This window comes from Sphaeramia orbicularis, chromosome 9, assembly GCF_902148855.1.
Source record: "Sphaeramia orbicularis chromosome 9, fSphaOr1.1, whole genome shotgun sequence".
Classification (NCBI taxonomy): Eukaryota; Metazoa; Chordata; class Actinopteri; order Kurtiformes; family Apogonidae; genus Sphaeramia; species Sphaeramia orbicularis.
The window spans coordinates 52,551,461-52,573,090 of record NC_043965.1 but is presented as its reverse complement, the minus strand read 5'-3'; the positions used below and the strand labels follow the sequence as shown (position 1 = coordinate 52,573,090).

The 21,630-nt window shown below is 42.1% G+C and overlaps 1 protein-coding gene across 1 annotated transcript in view; it reads left to right on the top strand.

Annotated features, from left to right (window-relative positions):
- The window catches only part of adamts3 (ADAM metallopeptidase with thrombospondin type 1 motif, 3), a 414,286-nt gene that overhangs the window by 295,844 nt on the left and 96,812 nt on the right, over positions 1-21,630 (top strand). The window contains exon 10 of the mRNA XM_030144543.1: positions 4,434-4,566. Coding sequence (XP_030000403.1) covers positions 4,434-4,566 — 133 coding nt within the window. The remainder of the gene's footprint in view (positions 1-4,433; positions 4,567-21,630) is intronic.

Here is a 21,630-nt window from a genome sequence, read left to right as displayed (position 1 = left end):
CTCAAACACCCCAAAACCACTCCCCATGTCATAGCCCCATGGCCAGAGCCAGAACCGCAACCAACGAGCTGCTATGAGACCCCCCCAAATGCAGTGCAAGGGAAAGCAATGCAGCCCCTCCACCCCCACCCCCACCCGGCAAGGGGCCAACCAACCATCAGCACCAGCCCCGCCCATAAGCACAGGGCCCGTGTATGAGGGGCCCGCCCTGGCAGGAGGCACAGGACCTGCACATGCACCAAGGAGACCAGCCTCCCACCTGCCAGGCACCACACCCCAGGGGCAAAATACAGCCTGCCGTGGCCTCTGCCCAGGGAACCAAACCAACCAACACCTGAGTGCCAGCAGACATCCAACTGTTGGATTTACTTTGTCACAGTGTGAAACAGTTTCCCATAAACACATAACTCATTATATACACACATACATACATGGGCAGACACACATACATAAACATCCAAGCATATGTATCCCATATTTTCTGGACTATAAGCTGCTACTTTTTTCTCAAGCTTTGAACCCTGCAGCTTATACAATGATGCGGTTCATGTATAGATTTTTACAGGCTAACGGCCTTCAGGGGGCGCTCTAGCTGGAAACACAAAAGCGACAGACAGGTGGAAGAGGTGATGCGAAGAGAAGTTTTAAGCTTAACTTTTAACAATCATTTTGCATGTCATGCACAAACCCTCATCATGGAAAACACAAGAAGAAATGCATATGATGCAGCTTTTAAGTAAAAAGCAATCGATCTGGCTGTCCAAGAAGGAAATTGAGAGAGACAACGGAAGAGAGAAGGTGTGTGACGGAGCCTTTCTGAGGCTGTTTAACTCGGACACTGAAGAAGACGACTTCAGTGGTTTCAACGTGCAGGAGGAAGACTAGGATAGTGATTAATAACTTTTCTGGGTTTTTTAACCAGCCGTGTTACTGCCATTGTACTGCCTTGTTACAGACACTGGAAAAAAGCAGTCAAGGTATGTAAATAAATATTTAAAGAATTTTTCTGTTTACCATCTGTCTGTGTAAGTATCTCACATTACAATGTGGACACCTGCGGCTTATAGTCAGGTGCGGCCTATATATGTGTATGTGTGTGTATATATATATATATATATATATATATATGTATGTATATATATATGTATGTATGTATAGATATATGTGTGTGTGTGTGTGTGTGTGTGTATATATATATATATATGGTTGTTGTTGTTTTTTTTCCTTTTAAAATTTGGTGGGTGTGGCTTATATTCAGGTGCGCGCTATAGTCCGGAAAATATGGTAGTTCAAAGGAGGATCACATTTTCATTCCATTTTGTGGTAAAATATGAACAGTATTTTTTTAGAGGAGCTCCTGGCTGTTTGAAGTGGATCTATTGCACAGAAAAATCTCTGCATACTGTATAAACAGAGGTACAGCAGCATGTGTAATATGGGACCACTTTTGGAAGACAAAACTGAGGGAGCAGCTGTGCTCGAAGCTATGATCCATTTTACACTAACAAAAGACTCAGCTGCTTTGTCTGGCTTTGTGCAAGGTTTAGCAACGCCCCTCTGCTCCCCTTAACAAAATCAGCCTAGTTGGGATGTTCACTGCAGCTGAGCCATGTTTCACCACCTGGACATCTGCAGCCACATTCACCCACAAGCTCAAATATGGATGGAAAGATTTGTAAAAAGAACCTAAACAAGTTGGTCAATGGGTAAATGTTTTTAAAGCTTGTGAAACATTCACTACTGATAAGTGTTCGATGTGTGTGAGCGTTTGCCTTCAGCTGTGCTCAGTTGCTGGTTGTTGAATCCAGGTGCATTTACTTTACCTTTGTATTGGTTTGTTGGCTGACTCATGCACTGGGTGCTAAATACACGCGAATTACCAGTCTGAGGCCAAATGCAGAGAGAAAGAAAAGTGAGTCTATCTGAAAGTGTGATGATTCCATAAAAGCATTTCTCACATTTGAAAGGACCAGAGCCCAGTATGATGAATTGTAAAAGGAAAGCTAATGATGAAATAATAGACAAGACTAAAGGAAATCCCACAACATTAATACATAATAATACACTGCTTTTACATAACCTTTTATTTATTTATTTATTTATTTACTCTTTTACATTTGTGTACATAAAATGTAATTCCCGAAGACAAAGGGTATATATCCACACAAACAGCAAAAAATAACAAGTTTAACACACATTGCATTTATCAGTGCATTTATTGGCCACTGCAGCTTACAGCCTCCAAAATAAGAGCTATGCCTTATTAGATTTTAAATACCAATGAAATCATATGCATTGAGCCTTACTTTGCCTGTCAAGGTTAATGAAGTTCATAAATGTTTATTTTGCAGTTAAGTGTGCTGCTGGATCACATCCTGCTTTTTTTCACTGCAGAACCCCAAATCAAATGACCACTATATGCTGTCAAGGCTGATAAATGTGAATGAAAACCTACATATAAAAACAATTCCAGCAGTTTTACACAATATTCAATGGTTAGAATCACACATAATGTTAACCCTTTAAGCACCAATATTGCAATAAGCACCATAAGTGAATGAAACAGACCATTGCTTCAGATCGAGTTCCCAAATCTTGTTACCACCTCAATAGGTGGTGGACGTGCCCCGTCAATCCTAACACCATTTCAGGACATGTTTCTATTCAAAGTGAAGAAGAAAATCCAATTTGAAAGGCGTGGTCCCAAACTGGGTTTGGGTTGGTTTTGTTTTAGTTTAGATAGATTTGGCTACTCAGCTGTTTGGCTAAAAAGCTACTTAAACTTACTGCATTTTACTTTGTACAATGTTTAAGGATAAGATGACAAAAACCAGAAACACAAAGACAACTTCCATGTAAATATGTTCAAAGCTGAAATGTACTAAAAGTTCTGCAGCTCATTAAGGCCACCAACATATGATGCCACAATATGCGAAATAGATGAGTAAATTTCCTCCCATCATAAACTTTGGGTCATCGCCAATATTTTTCTCATTTACAGTATGACTTTATCTCAAACCACTTTTGAAATCTTGATATTAAAATTTCATATTTTGGAAAAAAAAAACAACCCCAAAACAACAGTGCTTTAATGGTTAATAAGCATTTTAAATGGGTGCTGTTAAATAACACTTAACATAGACCATTACTCAGGTTCCTTACTAACATATCTGTTCACGTGTCACCGTTATTTACTTTGTTTTGTTGTTCCTTCTTTTCTCTCTAATCCTAAAATAAGACAAGACAAAGTTAGTCCTTTTAGGTCATAGCAGCTGCTGTTAAACCACTGACACAAGAAGATATGAACACAGCAATATGCATTTCTGTGCAGGGTCAAAGTTTTTAGTGTTTCAATCAGCTGGCTTTGCTTTCCATAAACCTTCAACTGCATTTTACCATTTTAAATGTTTTGAGCAAACAAAGAAATAAAACAAAACAATAAAAAATTTAAACTCCATGGAATTTGAAGGATTTTAAACTCTATTTTCCATATGGTAACACTGCATCCTAACCACTTTAAAACAGATCAGCTGCTCAAATACATCCCTACATTACTATGCTGGTGAACAGCGAAGTGATGTCACCATTTATCATGTCATTTGTGTAGTCTGAGTTTTTCAGTGTAAATGAGGTATTTTCCTATATTTAATTGACTGATAATACAGCTGTTCATAGAATCTCAGAGTAAATTCAAAGGTTCTTATGTTATGTTATTTTGTGTTATGTTATCTTATGTTTGTTATGTTAAAACAAAATGAATAGAAGATAAAGTCTTTTTTTAAGACTACCATTAACTGAATATAAAAGCAAGTGTCTACAACCACTGTGCTTTATCAAACTACATGGGATCTATTGGTTTACAGCATTAACATGTTCAGGATTGAGCCTTTGAGCATCCAATTGAGATGCATCTGATCCCGATGAAAAGCTGAGAAACTGCATTTAACTTGAATTATTTAAATGCATTGATAGTATTAACGACTCAAAGTTATTGAATGTTCTAAAACAGTAGATGTCTTTGGTCACAGGCAGCTGTTTCAATCTTTGAGGGTTAAACTACTATTCCTGTGTAAACCCCAGACTTAACATAGACAGCTATATTAGCTGTGATATTAGGGTAGATTCATTGTTTGTTTTGGTACATTGTAAACCTCTGAAAGTGTTTATATCATCCAATTACAGAAAGACAAAAAATGAAACAATTCTGATTGGCTACAGGATGCAAGGATTAGCGTTCCAATGAGAATCTTGACATCCCCACCCACCCACACACACACACACACACACCCAGATGAATTTCTGCTAAAATTTGGATTTAATTGGCTTTTTTCTTCAGGTAATCGAAATGTGATGCGTATAGGACTTATATGTAATGTAGTTAACTGTCATTTGGTGCTACCTACACATTTGACCTATGTTTAATTTCCTCTCAGTACTTATGACTGTCTGCTGGATGACCCATTCAAACACGACTGGCCACAGCTTCCTGAACTTCCTGGCATCAACTACTCCATGGACGAGCAGTGTCGATTTGACTTTGGAGTGGGCTATAAAATCTGCACATCAGTGAGTAGACTCAGGCTTCCATTTAAAGGTTAAATGTTCTCCTGTTCAATTTATATACTGTCCCAATAAAATGTCAAAGAAAAGAATAGCCATTTTTACACAGAGATCCCGGAAAAAAGGTGAGATGGTGATCCCACCTTTTCGCCGCTATTGATTGATTTCCACAGCCAAGCCAAAGGAGTAACAGAGGTGAGACAGGCTGGACTTTTACACAGCGAACCTGCATTCCAGAATCAAAGAGGTGGCTACGCAGCGCAGCATATGGTGGGACGTATAACTTGCTCATCAGAAATACCCCAAGCATCGTGGTGTTGGCTCGCAAAACAAGTCTTTCACCGTTTCACAAATGTTAGCATGGACAGTCCTCCATCCGAATTGACAACAGCTCGTGGATCTCCCCAGTTCAACATCTTTCTGGTCACGCTGATATGTTTGTTTACTGTACATAGCCCTCATTCATTTTTAAATCCTCCCAGTGTGGGGGTCACACATGCAATACGTCATCAAAACGTCACACCTTGGTTGCAGAATGAGAGGTGTTCCGTATGCATAGCGTTCCAGAATCCTGATTTTTACCTTTATCATGGCTGTTACAGAGCCATGACAGAGGTGGGGCCAAATGATCCATGATTTTGTTCACACAGACATCATTTGGGAATAAAGGTGAAATATCTCCGTTACGGAAGTGCTGTGTAAATGTAGTTTTTCAACTGAAAGTTTTTAGAGATGATCACAAAAGTTTTAGTGACTTTTCCAGGTGAGTTTGTAACGAGGACTTTAAACTGACAACTTCTCACTTTGCTGATGCTGCACCTGAAGTTACATCTAGTGGATTCTTGCAGACGCCAGTAGGACTATTGCAATAGCATTTTGCACCGTGTTCAATTCCACAAACCAACAAACTCCTGCTCTTTGATAAGTCATGCTGAAGAGGAAAAAACTGTTTCTAGTGGTAACAGAAAGAAGATAAATAGACCAAAAAAAATTTTTTTTTACAGATTGTCATTTAAAAGACATTTGTATTATCAAGTGCAAAACACCCCTTAAAATATATATGTGCAGAAGAAAGGACTTTTATTGGTGGCAAAAAGGTTTTATGAATTTTTTGCCAAGAAAAAAAATTGTGTGCTGCCAATTGTACTTTTCCAGGCAGGTCAGGAAACCCATAATGCGCTTCACCACCATGACAGTGTATACTTTGTGGTCTCAGGTCTCCTCTTGGGTGTCTATTGGATGTCTAATTGTTTACAGGTGTTTCTTCAGGTAGCAGTGGTAGCCATTAATCTTGAGTACCTGTAATTAAAAAATCATCATTGTATGTTACGGCAAACCACAGATATGCCAACAAAACTGAAGAAATTGAAACTGAAGAATTCCTCTTTTTATGTCTGTCCTAAACAGGAAGGAGTTGGATGTTTGGGTTGATGGAGAATATGCAAAATCTAGAACTAAACCACCAGAGAGCAGAGTGCCTTTGCCAAAATTTAGGATAGGAAGGTGCATTGGTTAGGGTTAGGAACATGGTACATATAAATATTAACAAACACATTAATAAAGAAGAGGATGTGACAGGAGGACGCATGGTTGTGACAAAGAATCTGTAGAGACATTGAGGCGGCAGATTAAAACAAGGCACGCTTTCAAATCTTTCATGCATTGACCTATTTAGCCATTTTCTTTTGCCAGTTCAACCGTAAAAGCCTAAAAGTAGAGAAATAGTGTCCCTAACACCTCACTGTGGAGCACAGCGAGGAGGATCTGGCCAGCCTGATGGAGTTTATATATCGGTGCTACAACAAAATTGTGATGGGAAAGCCAAGCACCTTGACTCCTAAACCGGTGGCCAAAAGATGCAGAAGTGAGAACTCAACTGAAGTGGCTTCTCCAGCTGGAAACGACTCAGCGGACATCCCGATATCGATAACAAACTGTTCAGTTGTGATGCCCATTTGTGCCTGTTGGAGATTATGCACAAGGAGTTTCAAGCCTTACAGGAGTCACTGGAGTTCAACCAGTAGCAGGTGCAGTCATTGGTGGAGGAAAACACTTCGCTCAGGTAGATGGTGAAATCACTCACAGAGGGAATGACCCAGCTCTCTGAAGAAAACAAAAAAAACCAAGGAGACCGTCATTGACCTTCAGGTGCATAGCACGAGGGACAACCTGGTGTTTGTGGGTATACCAGAGGAAGAGAAAGAAGACCCCAAAGCAACGGAAAAGAGCTTCATTAAAACATACCTGAAGCTACAGGAGGAGACAGTGAACGGCATCTCCTTCCACTGCATCCACCGCTTGGGAGTGAAGAGACGCCCACAGGCCCACACCGATCGTGGTGAAATTCATCCATTTCAAACAAAAAGACCAGGGGCCTCATGTATAAAGCATGCGTACGCACAAAAACCTGGCATATGCCCTTTTTCCACACTCACGTTCAGATGTATACAGAGTGAAATGACTGTGGAAATGTGTGGTCCTCCATGCCAAGTCCATAGCTGGCGTACGCACGTTTCTATTGCTTTTGAACCATTGGCAACACTTACAGGTGATAGTGGAAAACTGTTAATAATGTGAAAAAGGTCATTTCTCCGATTGATGTGCACATCAGAGATACACAGATGAACAATGAACACATCGGCATGTCATCCTACTGCCAGAGCAGCGCATCTACCACCACAACCAGAACCAACCAGACCAACCCTGGAGCCATCAATGCCAATCCTGCCCGGGAGAACATTAAGTCTAGCAACAACCATATAAAGAGACAAGGACACAAAATTCAGTGGTTGATAAATGCATTTAATCTAATATTAAAGTCTGTCAGAACATTTATTAGTCGGTCCAGTTGCTCATTAATGCTGCCAATTGTTCTCACGATGTCCTAATGTGACTCGGGTCATCCATGCGGGTCAGACGGGCATCAGCAGCTGGCTGTTGGTGGACCAGAGGATCAGCTAACACTGGGGAGGCAACAGGAAGCCTCTGTGACAGGAGGTTGATACTGCGTCTCACTGTCTCCTGCCTCATTGTTGGAATATAATAATCTGAGTGATTAAACACGAGTCAAAGTCTTTGGTTTCCTCTTTGATATCCTGACATGATTATGCATGAACCTTTATCTAGTTTGGCTGTGATCAGACTGTTGTATGACCTGTAGAATGAACTAATGTGTGAGTTACACAAATACTAAATATATATTTACCTTGGGGGTGATCCGAGTCAGCCCTGTGAGACCAGTGTCACTCACAATAGCGGCGACTCTTTCCTCAAACGGGCTGAGTTCGTCTCTTCTCTTTCCGCCTGTTTTGGCCTCCACTTCGTGTCCACCTTGACGTCATCATCTGACCCTACAGAGCAGGAAATCCCAGAGGGAATCCCACCTGCAGACCCCGTTAATACTAATTTGCACATTTAAATGTGGGCATGTAGAGGGAGGAGTCAGGTACTCTAACGTATGCGCTCAATTCCACACTGATTGGGATGTATAAAGGAAATGTACTTGGATTCAGGCATACGCTCAGTTTTATTCATCTGGATTTTTTTGTGCGTATGGACTTTTCTGGATTTAAGCGTACGCCCGGTTTCAGTATGAAATCCATGCAAGTCTTTATACATGAGGCCCCAGGTGAAGTCCCAGAGCTGAGAGGGAAGGACTTCAGCATTAAACGACCAATTTCCCAAAGAGATTATGGCCCAACGCAGGATTCTGTTCCCCATCCACGACAAGCTCATGGAGGAAGGCTGCCGTGCGGTCATTGCCGTGGATCAATTATTCGCCAATGGCCAGTTGTACCAGGACCAGAATACCACTCCGTGGCTCTACTACCATAATATCCGGTCTATAAGCCACTACTTTTTTCCACACACTGTGAACCCACGGCTCAAAAATGAAGCAGCTAATTTATGTTATCCAGGCTAATGATCGATCCGGCTGTCAAAGAAGGAAATGCACGTAAGCTTGGCATCAGTGAATCGATGGTGAGATGTTGGAGACAGGGTGGGTGCGGCTTATAGATAAGTGCGGCCAAATAGTCCGGAAAGTACAGTAATCAGGACTAAAAGACAATAAGGTACTAAACCAACATTAACTCCAATGTAAATCAGTGACGTCATTGATTTACATTGGTGTTGCCATGTCGACATGGCACTAATTCACTGCCCGTCTCCACTTCACATGTGCACAATGGCGATGTTTTGTTTGTTTGTTTTTTCTGTATTTTCTGTTTTTCTTTCGCTCTCACTCCCCCTTCTTTTCACTTTTATTTTCCCTCACATTTTCCTGTGTAATGGCCACCTCACATTATATCCCTGTATTAACCAGAACAAAGGTAGATGCACATTAGAATGCACACTGATGCTCAGCGGCACATCTACACAATCCACACAATGCACACACTTAACACATGTGGAGGCCAAACAGATCTGCATGCATCATGTAGCACTAACACCAGTTAGGCCATGAACACACTAAGATTTGTCACGTGGAATGCGCATGGGGCTGGCACCACGGTAAAAAGAATGACAGCTTTCAATCAGCTGCAGGATCGTAAGGCTAGGCCTGTAATAGTACACAACATTTTTGGTTTGGTATGTTTTTGGTTTTGAAAGCCACAGTTGTTTTTTTTTTTTGGGTTCGGTACGGGAAGAAAGAAAACCCCTCAAAATGTCTTTAATGCATTTTTTTATGAATTTTTGAACATTTTCCCCCAATTTTTGGAGACAATAGAATATAGAAAAACAGGTGTAATATAATTCTGCTGCTATAAATCAAATAGAAAATAAAATAAATAAAATATTACTCAATGTATTTTAAACATTAGTATTGCACTTTTCCGGGAAAGGTACTTTTGAACATACAACAAAAATCAAATCCCAGTTCTGTCAGTTCACATTCTGCATTAAAATAACAACAAAAAAATTCTACATGAAGTGCAACATTAACAGGAGGAGAAACTGGTATTCTGTTTAAACAAACTGAAGAGCAACATTGAAAACAAAATTAACCAAATTATTTATTTTAGGACAGCAAGCAAACTGTTTAGGCCACTTTGTGTATTTGTGTGTGTGTGTGTGTGTGTGTGCGCACACACATGTGCATGTGCAGGATGCAATTTGCCAAAGACATGGAGGGGGTTGTTTTTTTGTTTTTGTTTTTTTGTCTGGGGGCGGGGGGGGGGTGCATTAATATACGTGGGGGTGTGGTCCATAACTAACGCTGGCATGAAACAAAAGTGAAACTTTACATACTTTCAACGTCCAACTCCCGGCATCTATTCCTTTATTATACAGCGTGTGTGTGAGAGAGACAGAGAGAGTAAGTGTAAGTGTTTGAGAAGTACCCGACATAGGCGGTTGTCTTTCACCTGAACCCAAAGTGATCCCAAACAGGGACTGTATGATGGCGGAGCATCTTTAGTCTCTTCCTTCCAGGTTGACATCATATTTGTTGTTGCTTTTTTTTTTTTTTTTTTTTACCTTATATCAGCCGCTATTTTGTATTTCGGGTCAATGTGCGCTCCTTCAATATGTCCGTGTGGAACTTGCATGGATTTAAAGTTCCACATCAACCGACGTCTTTTGTTTGACGTCACCACTAGCGGAAGTCACTGCGGTTCCACCCACTGAGTGGCAGAAAGAGGGAGATGAGTAGCAGCGTTGGCTTCAATATGAGACCCAGTATCATCCTCCTGTCACAGAGGCTTCCTGTTGCCTCCCCGGCGTTAGCCGATCCTCCTTATCATGAGAACAAGCGGCGGAGTCAATGAGCGACTAGACCGACTTATAAATGTTCTCACCAAGGTTATTATCGTTAACGAAAACGAACGAAATGACGAAAACTAAAATTGAAAAAACATTTTCGTTAACTGAAATTAATAAAAACTCTAATTAAAAGAAAAAAACGATAACTAACTGAAACTGTATCGTGAGCTTACAAAACTAACTAAAACGTATAAAAATTATGGATACAATTCCCTTCGTTTTCGTCTTTGTCAATATCGGATTGATATCAAATTGATTTATTTCGCTCCAGCAGTTTGAGCTGGTGACACCATACTACACTTCACAGTCTGTCATGTCTGGTCACTGGTGGTTTCCAGTTGTCTTCTGGTCCCCACTCTACCTGGAACATACAGACTAAAGCTGGGACAAAGCAGCACAGTCCTGTCTGGGGTTTACTTCAGTGATACATGGGTCGAGTTTTTTTTTTTTTTTTTTTTTGGCGTACCGTGTGTGTGCGCGTGAGTGACAGAGACAGAGCAGAGCTAAAGGACAGAGTCAGTGTTGAACTAGCATCCAGGTTAAAACTGGAGAGTTTATCACCATGAAAAGGCCTTCCAAGCCCTGAACTGCACAGTTTAGAAGAGGAGAAAAGAGGAGGATGAAAACTAATCCAATTACAGAGGTATGGAACCTGTTAGAATGTTAAAAAACGTTTGATGTTATTAGCTACAGCTAGTTGAACTGAACTGAAGCAAAGTTGGCTAATAATGGAACTGGAGATGATTAAGAGATGAGATATCTGCTAAGGTGTGGTTTACTGATGATGGACTGGGTTATAGATGTTTATAAGTGGTTTATATATGTTCCTATCTGCTTTAACTGCTGGTTAGCTGGTTTATAATAGGTTCCTATCTGCTTTAACTGCTGGTTAGCTGGTTTATATATGTTTCTATCTGCTTTAACTGCTGGTTAGCTGGTTTATATATGTTTCTATCTGCTTTAACTGCTGGTTGGCTGGTTTATATATGTTTCTATCTGCTTTAACTGCTGGTTAGCTGGTTTATATATGTTTCTATCTGCTTTAACTGCTGGTTAGCTGGTTTATATATGTTTCTATCTGCTTTAACTGCTGGTTAGCTGGTTTATAATATGTTCCTATCTGCTTTAACTGCTGGTTAGCTGGTTATATATGTTTCTATCTGCTTTAACTGCTGGTTAGCTGGTTTATAATATGTTCCTATCTGCTTTAACTGCTGGTTAGCTGGTTATATATGTTCCTATCTGCTTTAACTGCTGGTTAGCTGGTTTATAATATGTTCCTATCTGCTTTAACTGCTGGTTAGCTGGTTATATATGTTTCTATCTGGTTTAACTGCTGGCTGCTTTGTGCATCTCCTCTCATGCTTTGCACATCTTCGCATTGTTTCACGTAAGTGACGTTGTGTATGGATTGCACCCCCCCTCAACCTGCTATAGGGAATTTATACATTGTACGGTACATTGTGTCTCTGCTCAGTCCATGAGCCGCCCTAACCCGACCCCCAAATAAAGTGTCCAGGGTAACCCATATCCGCGCCTCACTAATTTCTTTGAATAGGATGATGAGGAAGATAAAATATTTGAAATAACTAAAACTAATACTGAAACTAACCTAAACTAAACTAAAACTAAGCATTCAGAAAAAAACGATAACTAATAAAAAGTAACAAACCTGCTCTAAAAACTAATTAAAACTAACTGAATAAGAGAAAAAAAAGTCAAAACTAATTAAAACTAAACTATAATTAAAAATCCAAAACTATTATAACCTTGGTTCTCACAGACATGAACACTACATTAAATGCATTTATCAACCAATGAATTTTGTGTCCTTGTCTCTTTTATGGTTGTTGCTGAATGACCTCCCGGGCAGGATTGGCATTGATGGGTCCAGAGTTGGTCTGGTTCTGGTTGTGGTGGTGGATGTGCTGCTCTGGCAGTAGGATGATGTGCCGGTGTGTTCATTGTTCATCTGTGTATCTCTGATGTGCCCATCAATCGGAGGAATGACCTTTTCCACATTATTAACAGTGTCTCAGTGTCACCTCTAAGTGTCACCAAAGGTTCCAAAGCACTAGAAACGTGCGTACACCAGCTATGGACTTGGCATGAAGGACCGCACATTTCCACGGTCATTTCACTCTTTGTACATCTGAACATGAGCGTGGAAAAGGGCGTACGCCAGGTTTTTGTGCGTACACATGCTTTATACAGGAGGGCCCAGAACATTTAGAACACAAGAAGAATATGAGTTCAGTAGATCGTCAACATTAGAACATGAGGCATTTTCAAACCTAATCATCTCCATAAACAGCGTGCCTGTGCTGTCATTAATGTGTCTCCTCCGAACAACTGCAGGTCCAGCCATTGGTTTGGGAATTACTGACATTTCAAAGAAGACACAGAAATGAATGGATAAAGCAACATTGACCACATTGACACTTGAAATATTTACCCCCTTAATAATGAGCAGGTCCAGAGTGTGCCCTCTGCTGTGGGTGGGGTCACTCACATTCTGAATTAAACCAAAGGTTTCAAGGGCAGCATGGAGTTCTTTAGCATTTCTGTCACACACATTATCCACATGTACATTCAGATCACCTGTAATGATGATACAGTCAAACTCTGTGCACACAACTGAAAGCATCTCAGTAAAACCATCAATAACACTTTGACACTGTTGGGGAGGCCTGTATATGATTACACAGAGTATGGAAGGAGATAAATGTAGTTCCATTTTGAAAGATACATACTCAAAGGATGAAAACACCCCAAATGAGAGCTTATGGGTAACTATATCATCTCTAAATAATGCACATACACCTCCACCTTTTTTGTTTTCTCGTATTTCTGATATAGATGTAAAGTTAGTTGGGGTGGATTCAGTCAAAACTGCTTTACCTGTCTTGCTATCAAGCCATGTCTCAGTTAAAAACATAAAATTAAGATTATGAGAGAAAATAAAATTGTTAATTAAAAATGATTTGTTACATAAAGATCTGACATTGAGTCCCACGAGGTTCATATTAGTTTTAGTGGGACCAATTATCTGATTGCAAGGAATTTGGATTAAATGTATTTTATTGGACAGTCTAGTTGTTTCTTCTTTGTTCAATCTGTGACACGTTGGTGTTGGTATAGCGCTGGGGAAGAGTGCTCTCTCCCTGGGCCTCAGGTTGATAAGTGCTTTATTGTGACTAAAAGTCCTGGGACAGAAGAGGCCCTGGGTGTCCTAGTCGCTGATAGCAGACAAGAGCTTTGGTTGGATGTTTGGTGTGGGGGGAGGTGGCATGGGTCTTGACAAGGGTGTTGGACACCGGTGAGGGGGTGTGGGGGGGTGTTTGGGTGGATGCAGAAGGGGAAGTGGAGTTCTTGGGGGGCAATGAGGGTAATGTCTGGAGGAGCATATAGTTCTGCAGTACCTGTGGTGATCTTGTGATATGCAGAGTGAGTGGAATCATCTTTAGTCCTGTTTTCACCAAGCTCTCATGGTGGTTAGGAAAGTCCATTGGTGAAGGAGGAGATGAAAGGCACAGTGATGATTTTGCAGACGGTGTGGATGTGGCAGGTGTGTCCCAGCGCTGGGGTAGGGGCTCCTGCAAAGGTGTTGAAACTGAAGAAGCTGCTGGAGCTGAAGTTGTGGATGCAGCAGGTGGGGTCCTGGGCTGTGGTGAAGAAGCTGCTGGAGCTGAATCCTTAGCTGGGTCCTTGACTGGCAAGGCAGGAGTACCTCTCTCATTTCCCTTTTTTTTCATTGGCTCCTTGGGATCCTGTCCAGGACCATTCTGGTGCCTCAGAGCGTGGAGGAGGTTGTCCAACAACCATCTCACTCCACCTCTGGTCAGGTGCAGGCCCTTTCCCTTGAACAGATTACCCTGTTGCCAAAACAGATTAAAGTTATCAATGAAATGTATTCCTCTGAACTCACAGACCTTGGATAGCCTTGTGTTCAGCTGCAGTAGCCAGCTGAATTTGTTTACCCTCCTATAAATGTTGGGCAGTAGTCCACTAATGAAGGACTGAATCAAAACTTTATCAAGTGCCTCAAACAACTTAACAAAGTCCTTTTTTAAGACTTCAGATTCTGTCTTTCTGATGTCCACCGCACCCATATGTACAATCAGCTGCTTGACTCCATAGTGTTTTGATACAACCTGGGGGAGAATAGTTATGTCTTTCACAGTGGCACTGGGGCAGCTGCATGTTGATATTCTGCTGTTGTCTATCTCACTGATAGCAGCATCTCCTAGGAGCAAGACGTCCTTGACTTTTGGCAGATTCCCTCTCTCTGGCTGACTGTGTTTTTCCAACTTCATGACTCCCGTTTTGTAGCTTATCCCTACAGTTCTATGTATGTTTGTCACTCACAGACATATTTAGCTGTGATAGTAATAGAAATCTGTTTGTAAGTTTTATTTTGGGTAATGGCATTAGAAGATCCAATGACACCACCATCTGGTTTCATTTTTCTGTGCTGCTTTGGCTCAGCACCAACTTTATTCCACTTGACAGCACTTTAGTCTTTGGATAGATGTGGAAAGGAAACCGTATCGTTCAGGTGGAATTTAGCCATTTGGTCACCCTTATTTTTTAAAGTTCCTTGAGAGGTCTTACCACTGGAATACACTGGGAGCATCTGGTGAAGTTCTTTCTCCGTTTCTAGCGTAAAAATCCTCGCTTGTAACACACTGATTTCTTGTAGATATCTTCGGCAGTTTTTGCAGTGAGAGGTTGTTTTTTTTTTATATCGTCTAGACATGTTGAAAAATATTTCCAAGACTGAGATTGCTCAGCTTGTCCATTAAAATATCCCCAACAAAGTTTTAGGGCCACTTAAAACTTCTATATTACCACATAATAAGATAGTTATTATTGGAGCGTGAGATTGACAGACGGATCGGTGCAGCGTCTGCAGTGATGCAGTCGCTGTACCGGTCGGTTGTGGTAAAGAAGGAGCTGAGCCGAGAGGCAAAGCTCTCAATTTACCGGTCAATCTACGTTCCTACCCTCACCTATGGTCATGAGCTTTGGGTCATGACCGAAAGGACCAGATCCCGGATACAAGCGGTCGAAATGAGTTTCCTCCGTCGGGTGGCTGGGCGCACCCTTAGGGATAGGGTTAGGAGCTCAGTCACCAGGGAGGAGCTCGGAGTAGAGCCGCTGCTCCTCCGCGTCGAGAGGGGCCAGCTGAGGTGGCTCGGGCATCTGTTTCGGATGCCTCCTGGACGCCTCCCTGGGGAGGTGTTCCGGGCATGTCCCACCGGGAGGAGACCTCGGGGAAGACCCAGGACACGTTGGAGAGACTATGTCTCTCGGCTGGCCTGGGAACGCCTCGGGATCCCCCCGGAAGAGCTGGAGGAGGTGTCTGGGGAGAGGGAAGTCTGGGCATCCCTGCTTAGACTGTTACCCCCGCGACCCGGCCCCGGATAAGCGGAAGAGAATGGATGGATGGAAGATAGTTATTATTATTATTATTATTATTATTATTATTATTATTATTATTATTATTACTACTGTGCCACTTGTTTCTACTAGTACTTTACAATGTGCAATTGCAATTTTTCACTAGTGTTTTTTTTATAGTTATTGTAATGCTTTTTTATTACTTTTTTTTATTTTTTAATTTCTATTGTGTACATTTGGTGTTGTGCTGCTTTTGGAACCTCGATTTTCTAAGGGCTCTGCCCAAAGGATTAATAAAGTTCTGTCTGGTCTAATCTAATCTAATCTTAAATCAACCTAACTCAAATACAGTTATTAATGCAGTTTTCTATAGTCAGTGTTTTGCATGCAGTACCTTGCAGTTTTACACCAGTGCATCACGTTACTTCACCCTCAGCTGTATGTACTGACATAAGTCATTACTTTATTCACTTTCCCCTGAATTGGACAGCACAGATAAAGGGCTGACAATTGAAACATGAAGTGCACAGCTACAACTTGCCATTCTACCTGTGCATAATGGGAGTATTTCTCTGTCATTCCTGATGTTGGTCAGCTGCCCTGGTGAAGAATCTTTTAGTGTCATTCTGCCAGCTGTCCTCCTGGTGGACCTGGTCATTTTTGCCTGGGGTGGTTGCCTGCTACTCCATTGTCAGTAAGATGCCAGAGCCTAGCTGTGCTTAGCAGTGAATGCTAGCAGCTATAGCCGTAGTGCAAACTGCGCTGCCTTGATTGTCCTGTACCATTCTTGTTGTCCTAGACTCCTTTGGTTTGCTCAATCCTACTCCACCTCACAGCTGCTGAAATTTAACATTTGCTCCATCCTGTCATATAAATTGACCATAAAATAGTATGGACTCCTATGTAGATATTATTATGTCCACAGAGGGTCACAGCGAAACTTTGTTTACACTCAGCCTGCTGGCACTGACTTCCATCCCATCCTTCTGGTCCTCTGGTCACTCAGTTGCAGGTCCAGCAGTGCTGCCACTGTGGTGATTTGTATTGCTGGAGACTGACACCCTGGAAATGCGAAGTGGATTCCAGTCTACTTTCAGAGGATCTTTAGTATCAAAATGGAGCTTTCTAATATGCAGTCCTTGACAAATAAATCCTTTTTGATCCATGATCACATCTTGGAGAAAGATACTGATTTGCTGTGCCTTATTGAAATCTGGCACCCACCTGAGGTCTTCTCTTCCCTGAATGAAGCCTGTCCTTCTGGATACAGCTACCTGCAGAGGGCCCACAGCACTGGCTGGGGTTTATTAGTTTATTCTTTATTGAGGATCCCCATTAGCCGATGCACAAACGCCGGCTAGTCTTCCTGGGGTTGTCTTAAAAAAAAAAAAAAACAGTTCAGGATGCAAGATCACAATACACAGATCCAGTTACAATACCTACACAGATTTAGTTACAGTAAAAAAGAAAGAAGGAGAACGAATAAATTCCCAAAATGGTAACATAAAAAGACTAGTAACTCTCAAGCCTGAATAGTGACTTAACATGTTTTTTTAAATGCTTTCTTACTTGAAATGTTTCTAATATTTAAAGGAAGATTGTTCCATAAAGAAATAGCTCTATATACAACAATGCTTTTCATTGAATTCATTTTTGGGCGTGGTAATTTAAGTAGACCTTGAGTTGAGGCTCTGGTACTGTACTGATGAACATCAGAATTATATCCAATTTGATTAGCAAGAGCTGTAAGATACTTGGTGTAAATAATGTTGCAAATAAATAACAATAAACTGGTAGATAACCCATGAATAACCTTTGGCCATCTAAGACAAGAATGCATTCGGTCAACACTAGATATATAAGAACAATCAAGAGTAAGTCTACCTGCCCTATTTTGAGCTGTTTGTAATTTTATAAGTTCAGACTTAGGTGCAGAGGCCCAAATAACTGACCAATAATCAAGATGACACAACACCAATGTCTGCACTACCTGTCTGCAAATAGCAGGTGTTAGATAGGTTGCACATCTCATAACAGCAGCAATATTTCTACCCATCTTAGCAACAATTTGATTAATATGGTCAGACCATGGAGGTGTGTTACTGAGAGTAATGCCCAAAAGCTTTACCTTATCGTCTTGTTTGATTGATTGCCCTAAAATCTGTAAATTTAGTGTAGGATTTTTAGCTAGACTATGTCATGGACCTAAGACAGTACTTGTGGTTTTTAAAGTATTTAAAACCAGTCTATTGCTTCTAACCCATTCAAACGCTGCATCCATGTCCTTTGAGAATACAGAGTGAAGTTTATGCATTTGGTAGACGCTTTTTTCAAAGGGACTTACAGGGGAAAACCAATCAAATCACTCAATCAGTCACATTTTATTTATATAGCGCCAGATCACAACAAAAAAGCTATCTCATGACACTTTATATATAGAGTTGGTCAAAACCAGACTCTAAGCCAATTTACAGAAACCCAACAGAATCCTCCAGGAGCAAACACTTGTGACTGGTGACAGTGGCGAGGAAAAACTTCCCTTTAACAGGCAGAAACCTCAAGCAGACCCAGACTCCTGGAGGATGGCCATCTGATGGCACTCAAGGACACCATACAATAAACAGGAGAGTATAAAACAAGTGATAAAACAGAAAAAAAAAGCAAAAGGCAGGTTAAAAATTGGTCAATGCAATTGTGGTCACAAAGAGAAAGCGGTCCTAAACTGATGGGCTTTAAGTTTGAATTTGAAGAGAGGGAGTGAAGTGCTATTTCTGAGCTCCAGTGGCAAGAAGTTCCAGAGCTGCAGAGCAGAGCAGCTGAATTCTCTGCTCCCCATGGTGGTGAGACGGGCAGAGGGAACAAGTGAGGTGGATGGAGGAGGAAGATCTGAGTGTGCGAGAGGGAGTGGCAACATAAAGGTTTGTATGTGTGCGTGCTTTGGCTTATTGCGGGAGTTTTCCTGCAGTCCCTGATGGGGCTCTTCCGTCACACCATCCTCCTCCTCCCGGAGGTTGACAAAGTCTTGGCAACCTGGATAGGTAGTCTGTTACCATGTTGGATTTGCCAGACTGGTGTCAAACCACAAACTTGAATGGCTGCAGTGATAGATACCATCGTGTTAGTCAGTTATTGTGATTTTCATTGAGTAGAGCCACGTGAGGGCTCAATGGTCTGTCTCCAGATCAAACTCTCTTCCAAGCAGGTAGTATTTCAGGCTCTCCAGAGCCCACTTGATGGCCAGACCTTCTTTTTCAATAAGTAAGTAAGTAAGTAAGTAAATTTTATTTATAGAGCACTTTTCACAGACAGAGTCACAAAGTGCTTTATCAATTCAAATCAGAATCAAATCAAGTTTACAGAGACCCAACAGAATCCTCCAGGAGCAAACACTTGTGATTGGTGACAGTGGTGAGGAAAAACTTCCCTTTAACAGGCAGAAACCTCGAGCAGACCCAGACTTCTGAAGGATGGCCGTCTGCCTTGACCAGTTGGGGTTAAAGAGAGAGAGTCAAGGAGGAGAAAAGAGAGAGCGATAGAGATATAGAGAGACTGGGGGGGGGGGGGGGGGGGGGGGCATGGAGTACTTTATGATGAATACATAAAGTGTAATCAGTTTGTGGTGACCCTGGGTCAGGTGGGAACTAAAAAGCCTTTTTGAACAGGAGGTTTTGAGGTGTTTCTTAAAGCTCTCTACAGAGTCCATGGACCGTAGGTGTGGAGGCAGGTCATTCCATAGACGTGGTGCCACAGCTTTAAAAGACCTGTCACCACATGTGCTAAAACAGGTGCGTGGAACCATCAGCAGGTGCTGTCCTGAAGACCTCAAGGTATGAGTCGAGCTGTAGGGCTGGATCAGGGAAGCAATGTATGCAGGGCCCGGAAAGTTAGCACCAGAATTTTGAAATGAAAACGATATAAAACAGGGAGCCAGTGGAGAGATTTAAGAATGGGAGTGATGTGGGTTCTCCTGTTTGTGTGGGTCAGAAGCCTTGCAGCAGAGTTCTGGACAAACTGTAGACGGGCCAGCTCCTTCTTGTTTAAGCATGTAAACAGGCTGTTACAGTAGTCTAAGCGAGAAGACACAAAAGCGTCAACGATCTTCTCGAGCTCATTGATGACCATAGACCTGAGTTTGGAGATATTGCGGAGTTGGAAGAAACAGCTTTTCACCAGGTGTTTGGAGTAGAATTCTAAAGACATGTCCTGGTCAAAGATGACACCCAGATTCCTCAGTTTGGTCTTTACCGAAGAACTCAGGTCTCCAAGGTGTTGTTTGATCCCTGGGATTGCACTGTCCGGGGCAATAATGAGGGTCTCTGTTTTGCTGGAGTTCAGCTGGAGGCTGTTATCATTTAGCCACTGCTTCAGCTCTGACAAGCAGTTGATTAAAGAACTCAGTTTGTGGGGCTCAGGGGATTTAAAGGAGCAGTATATCTGGATGTCATCTGCGAATAGATGATAGGAGACATCACTGTACTGTCGGATAATGTGGCCAAGTGGGAGGACATAGAGTAAGAACAGGACTGGTCCCAGGACAGAGCCTTGGGGCACACCACACAGTAGATCCGCTGAGTCAGATTGGAAGTTGTTTATTGACACAGTGAAGCTTCTGCCGGTCAGGTAAGAAGAGAACCAGTCTAGCACAGGACCTGACATCCCTACCAGGTCCCTCAGTCTCTCAATCATTATGGTATGGTCCACTGTATCAAAGGCCGAGGAGAGATCTAGCAGGGCCAAGACCGTGGATTTCCCGGAGTCGGCCACCATCAGGATGTCACTAGACACTTTCAATAGTGCAGTTTCTGTTGAGTGGCGTTGTCTAAACCCAGACTGAAAAGTGTCATAGATCTGGTGTGTCTCCAGAAAAGCTGTAAGTTGTTTAGACACTGCCTTCTCAAGGATTTTGGCCAGTAGGGGGAGCTTTGAAATAGGCCTGTAGCTTTTGACTTCTGTGGTATCCAGTGTGGTTTTCTTTAGTTTTGGTTCTATAGTGGCCTGTTTGAAGGAGCTGGGAAACAAACCAGTTGAGAGCGACAGGTTAAAAAACTTTGTGACCCATGGTCCAATTGTGTCAAAGACACTAACAAGAAGCTTATGGGGGAGGATGTCTGCAGAGTTGGAGGAGGGTCTCATTTTGGATAAAGTGCTGAGATGTCCTCCAGTGTCACAGGGTTGAAAGAGGACCAGGTTTGAAGAGGGGGATCAGCTCGGGTCAGACAGCCAGAGGGTGGTGGATATTGTGTTTAATATCCCTGATCTTGTCTGTGAAGAAGTTTAGGAAGTCATTGCTGTCAGCTTTACAGAGCATGGGGGCAGCAGGGACAGCAGGGGACACAATGGACTCGATTGTGTCAAAGATTACTTTGGGGTTTTTCTTGTTTGTCAGTCACTGAGTACCTGGACTCCCGGGGCAGCAATTTGCGACTCAGGTACAGGATGGGCTGCTCATCTTCAGCCTCCCCCTGAGCAAGGACTGCTCCAAGACCCACCTCGGAGGCATCCACCTGCACCATGAAGCGGCGGCTGAAATCAGGACTGCGCAACACAGGAGATGAACACAGGTAGATTTTCAGCATGTTGAAGGCTGAGTCACACTCCTCAGTCCAGTTCAGTGGGTTTCTCTCGTTTTCGGTTGTCAGGGCGGTCAGTGGTGCTGCAATTGTGGCAAATTGGGGAGCGAATCTCTGATACCACCCAGGAAGGATCACACCTCCTTTTTAGTTCGAGGACAAGGACACTTCTGAATAGCTTCGATCTTATCCATCTGGGGCCACACCTGTCCTTTTCCCAGCTAGTACCCCAGGTACTGGGTTTTGTGACAGGCCCACTCACACTTAGCCACATTCAATATTAGTCCCGCCAAGACTTTCCTCAGGTGCTGGACATGCTTCTCCCAAGAAACAC